At 40.6% G+C, this 8,077-nt stretch overlaps 1 protein-coding gene across 2 annotated transcripts; it reads left to right on the forward strand.

Moving 5' to 3' along the window:
* Window positions 1-1,341: 1,341 nt before the first annotated feature.
* Window positions 1,342-8,074, forward strand: LOC118100421 (tumor necrosis factor receptor superfamily member 13B). Of its 2 annotated transcripts, XM_035145502.2 has the most exons (5): window positions 1,342-1,424; window positions 3,671-3,805; window positions 4,618-4,734; window positions 6,114-6,413; window positions 6,530-8,074. In XM_035145502.2, exons 2-5 carry the CDS (start codon window positions 3,691-3,693, stop codon window positions 6,802-6,804), a joined length of 807 nt encoding a protein of 268 aa, XP_035001393.1. In that variant the 5' UTR covers window positions 1,342-1,424; window positions 3,671-3,690; the 3' UTR covers window positions 6,805-8,074. The 2 variants fall into 2 exon arrangements, with proteins under 2 accessions (XP_035001393.1, XP_035001394.1); XM_035145503.2 differs by lacking the exon at window positions 4,618-4,734.
* The last annotated feature ends 3 nt before the right edge of the window (window positions 8,075-8,077 follow it).

Below are 8,077 nucleotides of genomic sequence, written 5' to 3' on the forward strand. Positions count from 1 at the left end.
GCCTCACTGTACTTCTCATTCTTCTTCCCCTGATTTGTTGTCATCCACCATCATTGTCTGTTTTTTAACTTTTAGTTCCATTTCCTTCTCTAGTGTTCGCTCTATATACTTTTCTCCCTTTGGTTTCTTTATTTGAACACATTAATAATTACAGGAAGTATCAGTTCAACAGGCACTGTGTGAAACTAATAAATGAAATAAGATTTTATGGCTGCCAGTTCCAAAACTCACTGAGTAATCTCAACAGATTAGGGACATTAACGCTGTGCAGGGCTTAAAAACAAAAGATTCAAATATGTCTTTGTTCCACTTGTGGGACAAAGATAAATCCCTGAGCACCTTTTTCATTAAGTCTTAATTCTGAGTGCTCATGCTGTATTTTTTTAAACGATTCACTCTCGCTGAAACTAAGGTGCAACAGTGAAATGTGTCTTGTGTTCAGTGGAGAGTAAATCACGTTGTCTGAAAACAGTTTCACAATGACGTTGAGAAAGTGAGTTTAGTCACATCTGCAGTCACTGAGGTGACTGTGTGTGTTAACTGGTAGTTCAGGCTCCTGCAGTTTGACAGTTTGATTTTTCATGCAATGATTAACATATTTATTAAAATATTTTTAAGATCTGTCCATTCACTTAATTTCAATCTGCACATTTTTAGGTGATATAAGGAAAATACTACTTCTATAAATAATAGATAAAATACTATTATCATATTTTTGTCATTTTAAAGTGGTATTAGATAGATGGCACTAAACTCCTTCAAGAACCAAATCATTTAAATCCACTAATTCCACAAACGTCTGTCTGTCTGTCTGTAGAATCTCACGACTCGTTCAACCAATCGACTTCACACTTGGCAGGTGTGATTTGGAGACGCGATACGTTCAATATTAATAAAGTTTTGTTTCAAACAGGCGACTATCTTTCTGTTCTGTGGACTGAGTGGAACATGTCCTCGGGTAAACTGCAGCAGTGCTTAGCAACTGGCAGCCTGACGTTTTTGACATGTTAATTGATTTGCGTTGGTGGAGGTACGCACTCCGAGTACCACTCCAGTTCTATGAAAAATATCTATTTATTCCCATGTGCTGATGGGAGAAGAACAGCCTGGAAAATGAAGCCACAGTGAGACAGAGTGGCATCAGAACAACAACAGAGCAAACCAAGGTCGTGGGACTTGAGATGGAAGTTCTCCCTCCTTTGTCTTTGTTGTTTATCATATTAAAATCATTAAAATGATCAATTTCAGCCGTGATTCAGAGTGGGTGGGGGGTGGGGGGGTCCTCCCCACAACACAATGGGGAAGTCCCTCCCCCCCGCAGTGAGTTCTCACTCAAATGAGCCTCCATGCTGAAATAAGACACAGGCCTTTCTCACTCTCATCTTCAAACCGAGGATTCTCCCGCTGCCTCTTCGTCTCACCAGGTAAGTGATTCCTTTCAAAACGTCGTTTTCAACACACAAAATTAAAAAAGAAGAAAACTCAATAGCTATGTGACAAAGATGAAGACAGCTGATTCTAATGATTTTGTTTTGCATGTAAATAAGCACTTTTTTAGTGACTCGCAAACATAGTGTGCGTTTGTCATGATTTCTTGTTGTACAATCCGTGAGGGGGCACATGTAGTGAGACCCTGAGATGTGAATAAAAGAGTGTGACAAATATACCCAAGAATAAATCAGCCTTGTAATTTGTCATGTTTGACAAAGGGAGTGAAGGGCGGAGGAGTTTTTGATCTGTGTGTCTTTCACGGTTCACTGACTCAGTGCTCGCTGGAGCGAAGAGGACAGTAACCACGAGCTGAGACCTGGTTTCTGAAAGGATGGAAGTTTATGAGTTGCAGTGAAGGAAGTGTGTTCGTGCAAATTTGTTTGCTCGACAAGAAGTTTTAATAAACCAGAGTGAGTGGGTCTGTGCTGTCAGTATATAATGTCAGTATATAACAGTGTTTAACTGGTTCAATAGCTGTTGATACCTCATGCTTATTCCAACAATTACACCGATATCCAATCAGTGAAATCAAAAACACCAGCAACCAGACATAACCAGAACATCTGGATTATCCTCCTTGCTACAAAGTTTAAAAGTGTCATATATTATAGGCCAAAGTGTAGTAGTACAGTATACTTTACTATATTGTATAGAAGTAGTAGGATGTGGAATAGTATAGTATAAAAAAATGATACACCGTATTTAGTTTAATATACAACAAATCAACCTACTTCAACCCTACAACACAATGATTCTTCAAGCACATTGTAGCATAGTGAAGTATGATGTAGTACAGTGCATTATACTATAGTATACTATATCTGTACTACCCGATAATTTCTCAAGCACAATATACTACAGGATAGTACAGTACAGTGTCATATAATCTGATAAAGTGATTTATACGATACATCAGCATTCTATATTCCTACTACATGATAATTCTTCTAATACTATACATTATTGTCTAACATGGTATAGTGTAATATATGAGAAAACATCGGCCTATAATCCTACTACATATTAATTGTTACAAGTACAATATATTATAGTATATTATTCTATACGACAGCATACTACAGTCCTACTAAACCGATACAATAATTCTTTAAGTATATGTAATGCAGTATAGTGTGGTCTGGGCTATACTCTACTATACAGTATAATCTGGTATAATCTAATGTAATACAAAACACCAGTCTATTCGTACTACACAATATTTCTTCAAGTACAGTATAGTGTAGTATACTGTTGCATGGCACATTGCAGTAGAGTAATATAGTAGGGCAGACTTGAAGTTACTGCAGCACCTTGCAGTAGTACTTCACCACACTGTGAAGTACTGTGTCGAAGTCACTTTACAGTTTATTAGGTGGAACAAGTTTCTCCAACGATTTTTCAGCCCATTCACAACAGTGAGGGTCAGTGACACAACCCAGAAACACCTCTGTCTACTGCAACACATTCCAACAACACAACAAACTACATCCTCCTGAATGATCAGAACACTGAGTCCCAAGAAAAGTGAACATTACAACAACAAGTGAGCCTCACATGTTCCCTCAGCCCCCGTGTGGACTCAGCTGAGGAACAGGCCGGCGAGCACCAGCTGCAACAACCAGAGACAAAACCACCAAAGACACCGGCTGTGTCTAAAATAGCTCCGTACTTACACTGTGCTGCAGCCTGACCAATGAAATCAGATGATAGGAGCCATTCACAGGCGCTTCTGTGTCTGTCTATATGTTTGTTTGTGTATTTGTTTGACAGAATAAACTATTCATTCATGTTTAAATTTTATGTTAAAAAAAGTTCTGTTTATTTTCTTAAGATAAATTGAATATATTTGTATTTGCGTTTTCTTTTAATTAATATTTAATTAATAGTTATTTATAGTTAAGTTCATGGTTAAACTAAAAAAATAAAAAGCCCCAATAACATCTAGACTTTCTTTTAAATTCATATTTATGTCTATATCAGAACCTGATTTTTTTTTTTCTCCCTAGTATCTGTAGTCAGGCTCTGGGATTATTTACATAGGATTATTTATTTCATAATGACAGTTCTCAGTATTATATATTGAACCGTATTATCCCGCCTATTTTCTTCATCTTTGACATATTTCTATACTTCCTCCTCTCACAACCTTCCTGTGTGTCGTCGTGCTCGTGCTCGTCAGACTGAGAGTTATCAGGGCCGATGGGTGGAAGCTGCCCTGAGGGTCAGTACCGGGACGGCTTGGTGAAAGAATGCCTGAGCTGTCGTTTGGTATGCCAGCAACCGCCTGTCATCAGCAGGTGCATCACTTTTTGCGGTGAGTACACACATGCACACGCAGACATGAGGTCAGAGGGATGAGCTGCATATCGTCTGAGCGCACGGCCGTGAGGTTCAAAAGGTCAAAGAGACATTGATCACTGAAGCGCTGCCTCATTGTTTTGTTGATCCACGGTCGCCCTGCTCGTTCTTACTGCATCAGCTGTTCCTCCTTCTGATGAGGTTCATCAGATAATGCTAAACGGAATTTCAATCGAACTTTGGGTAAATTATGTAAAAATAAGAAAACTGTTCACTCCAGCTTTTTCTAATTGCATTGATTGTATCTAAAGGATGATACAAACGTTACGAGGGTTGGACCAGAGGCTACGTTTGAGGGGGACAAATGCAATTCAGTTATTTGTCAGCAGGAATATGCAAAAACTCATAAATGGAATTCCATGACTTGCTGGAAGTATAGAACGCGGGCCGAGACAGAACACATACAAATTAGGTGCAGATCCAGAAAAGGGTCCAAAACGATCCAGGATTAATTTCCACTTTCTTTAAGATTGTGACATAGGGTTGTTTTGTTTTTTCACTGTTTTATATCTTGAAAGAATTACTCATTACAAGTTCCATCAAAAGTGCTTCTGGGATTATTTCCAGCAGAATACTTGCAATTCTTCCCACAGTCATAGAAAAAGAAGAGAACTCGAAGGAGCACAAGGCTAACGCTCTATTTCGCCATCTTGTTGACAGTGGAAAAAAAGAGTTTTTGACAGACAAACATGACATGGCCTCCTTGGCAGAGGTAAATCGAGACTATAGAAATGCACAGGTTTGATTTCACATGTCTTCCTGCATCAGACTCTACACATTGCAAGGGGCTGCCCGGTCACTACTACGATGCGCTGCTGAAGAGGTGCATGAGGTGCGCTGAGGTTTGTGGCAAACATCCAGCAGAATGCTCCCAGCACTGCCACAGTGAGTAGTGACCCTGCTGCTCTGGATTAGACTTTTAATCATGACCTTTCTTTTCCTGTTACCGCTCTGGTTTGATGAAGGCGTTGAGTTTAGCTGCTCCAGTTGGACCTCAGCGGACCAGCTTCTCAGAACACAAGTCGGCTTACACCAAGAGATTATTGGCAAAGAAGGAACTCTGGTCTCTGTAGAAATGAACAGCAACTTCGATGCCTTTTGTGGAAAGTCAGCAGTTAGAAAACAAGAGGATGCTTAAAACCTTTAGTTGAATGTACGTCAGTGAAGAATGCAGTGGTGCGATGCCCTTGAGACCTGACCCTGGGTTCATTTGGTCAGGAACCTTTGTTGCATGTACTTACAAAGCACAGAGCTGAACAACAACAAAATAAAGTTTAACTGTCCAAATACTTACGGTGTTGACAGTATTTTTGGCGCCCGAACAGAACTAGACCCGGGAGGTTCAATGTTTATCCCTTCGTCAAAAGCGTTGGTCTTGACCTTGACTCAGATCTGAGTTTCAAGGCCCACATTCCCGAGGTGACCAAAACCAAATTTTTCCACAACATGGCAACAGTTCGGCCATTTATAAACCAGACAGATGCTGAAAAGCTGATTCATGCCTCCATTTTGCGCCGACTAGATTACTTTACTGCACTTTTTACAGACCTCCCAAAGAAAACAACAGAGAGACTCAATCAGAACTCCAGTTAACCAGAACCAAGAGGAGAGAACACATTAGTCCAGCTCTAGCTGCCTGTTACACACAGGATTGACTATAAGGTTCTCCTCCTCACACACGAGGCTCTGAATGGGCGAGGACCGAGTCACAAGGCTGACTCTCTAGTTGACTATGTTCCCTCTAGAACACCGAGATCATCTGCAGAAAGTCTATTAGAAGTTAACAACAAAGAAAACCGGAGATGCAGCTTTTGTAAATTATGCTCCAATGGTGTGGAACAGACTGCTGCTAGATATCAGAGAAGCTCGTTCAGTAAACGTCTTTGAAAGACAACTTAAAACATTTATCTTTACTTCAGCCTTTTACATGATCTTGCACTTGCCTGAACTCCTGTGCTCTTATATTTTTTCAATAATTTCCGTTCTATTCAGCTTTTATACATTTTTTTTAAAAATTGTATTTCTTTTTCTTTTAGATGTCATTTTAACATGTTCTTGTGTTTCTTAAAATCTGTTCTCTTCTTATTTCAATTACATTTCCATTACATTTATTTTGATCTATATTGTATGTAAAGCACTTCAAACTGCATTTCTTATGAAAGGTGCTAAACAAAAGAAGTTTATTATTATCAGGATTATTATTGAAGGTCTTTTCTACTATGACTCAGATGACTAAGATCCATCATTCTCTCCCCCCCCCGCAGCTACGCCACCTCCTGTGACCACGAAAATGCTCGTGGTTAAAGTCAGCCCCCACCTGACGAACTCCAGAGGGCTCTCGGTGCCGATGGCCCTGGAGGACCCCACGCTCTTGCTCTACTCTCTGCTGGCACTGTGCATGGTGCTGCTGTTTTCTAGCTTGTCTTTGGCCCTGGCCGTCTTGCTGAGGAGGTCCAGGGCCAAAAGCTCCAAGCCGAAACCCAAGGAGGCCAAACAGAAACTGGCTGTGCAGCCAGGTGAAAAGCTCATCATGCGAGAGGGGCAGCTGGGGCACACCTCCAAAAGTTAGTGTAGTAACTGAAAGAACAAATAATTATCATTTATTTCAAACCTCTTCCACCTCTGAATTGATTATCTCGGCATGTGTTTCTCATTTTATCCCCTGTCTGTCTGTCTGCAGATTTTGTAACAAGTCCAGGCTGCCCCCCGAACCGTGAGCAGTCAGACGACTCCATCCCGACAGAGACGTGCGTGTGCGTCCACTGCTTCCCGGACCTGAAAGCACTAGGCCAAAGCAATGACAAGCCACTGGGACCACCGTTCTCTTTCAACCAGCAGGCTGGCTTCCCAGTAGCCCAGACCATGAACGGCAGGCCTCTCTGGACTGAGCAGAGCCACCACGAACCGGGAGGGGGAAGCAGTGAGATAAGGTTCCTTTGCTCCCCTTCAAATTAAAGTGTCTCGCAGCAGAACTGGAACGGATAACCACGTCCCCAACGCACCGGAGATGTTCATCAGTATATGATAAGATAAGATTTTACAGCAGCAAGAGATCGGCCAAAAATAGACGAGTACTTGCAAATAAACATGCAATACTTAAAATGGCAGGGAAATGTCACAAATATAAATGGAATAAAGACAAATTTATACAGTGTAAAAACAGAATATATACAGTGTGAGAATATTTGCAGTGGAACTGGATTTTTGTTAAAATTTTAAATGAAAATATGGTCTCAAAGCAACACTATACATTTTTCCCCCCGTTAAAATAGTAGCCTCTAAATTAGTTTGACAGTAGATTGAGTAGGAAATGGGAGAATGGGGCCACTTTCGTTCTCACTCGTCACCATGAACATCTGCCCCTGCACTATTTAACTATAGTGAGCAGGTACGATCTCCTGTGAGAAGTGTGAAACTGACAGTTAGTTGCTGCGTTAATTGTCAGGATCAGGCCCAGCGAGTTCAAGAGTCATGCTGAAGTGTAGATCAGCTAAAAGGCCTTAGGGAGCTTTAACAACTTCCTTGTTTGGTCCGGACCTTCGGACTTCTCAGCTTAGTCCAAACCAAAATACCAGGAGGGAAAGGAGCCTCGGACCACGGTCCAGAGCCATGGACCAAAGTTTGGTTCAATCAAAAGAGGTGGTCTCAGTCTGGATCAAGCTGAGCCATGGTTCGGTTTGTTTGCAGTGTGAAAACACTTTGATTATTCAGACTTACAGCAGATATGTTTGAATGATAAGGATGATAGTTATAATACTACAGTAATATTACAGTACGAAATTACATGACCATTTCACACAGCCCAGCAACATCTGATTGCTTACTGACTGTAATCACAATTTCAGAAAGGCACGTTTATGACTGACTCATGTTTTTATTCTTCGTTGAAACAAGTAAAACTCAACATTCAACATACAACACATGACAAACTGAGTTAAACTGTAAATTAGTAAGCAATGAATGGGCAGATGACACAATGTGTTCATCTAAAGAAAGGAGAACTTGTGGTAATAGCAGTGACTCAGTGCTTGAGAACAATCTGCCACTAAACTGTCGTGTTCTTTTTGTTGCCACCACTGGGTGTCGCCAAAGTCAATAATGTTCAAGTTCGTATTGGGACTTCATAGCAGACACTGTCTGTATTATAGGCACAGAATATTGTGTGTACGTGTAATATAAAAAGAACATGTTTCATATATGATAAATAAACAAGCAACACAAAGGAGTC

This window comes from Hippoglossus stenolepis, chromosome 21 (assembly GCF_022539355.2).
Source record: "Hippoglossus stenolepis isolate QCI-W04-F060 chromosome 21, HSTE1.2, whole genome shotgun sequence".
NCBI classification, from domain to species: Eukaryota; Metazoa; Chordata; class Actinopteri; order Pleuronectiformes; family Pleuronectidae; genus Hippoglossus; species Hippoglossus stenolepis.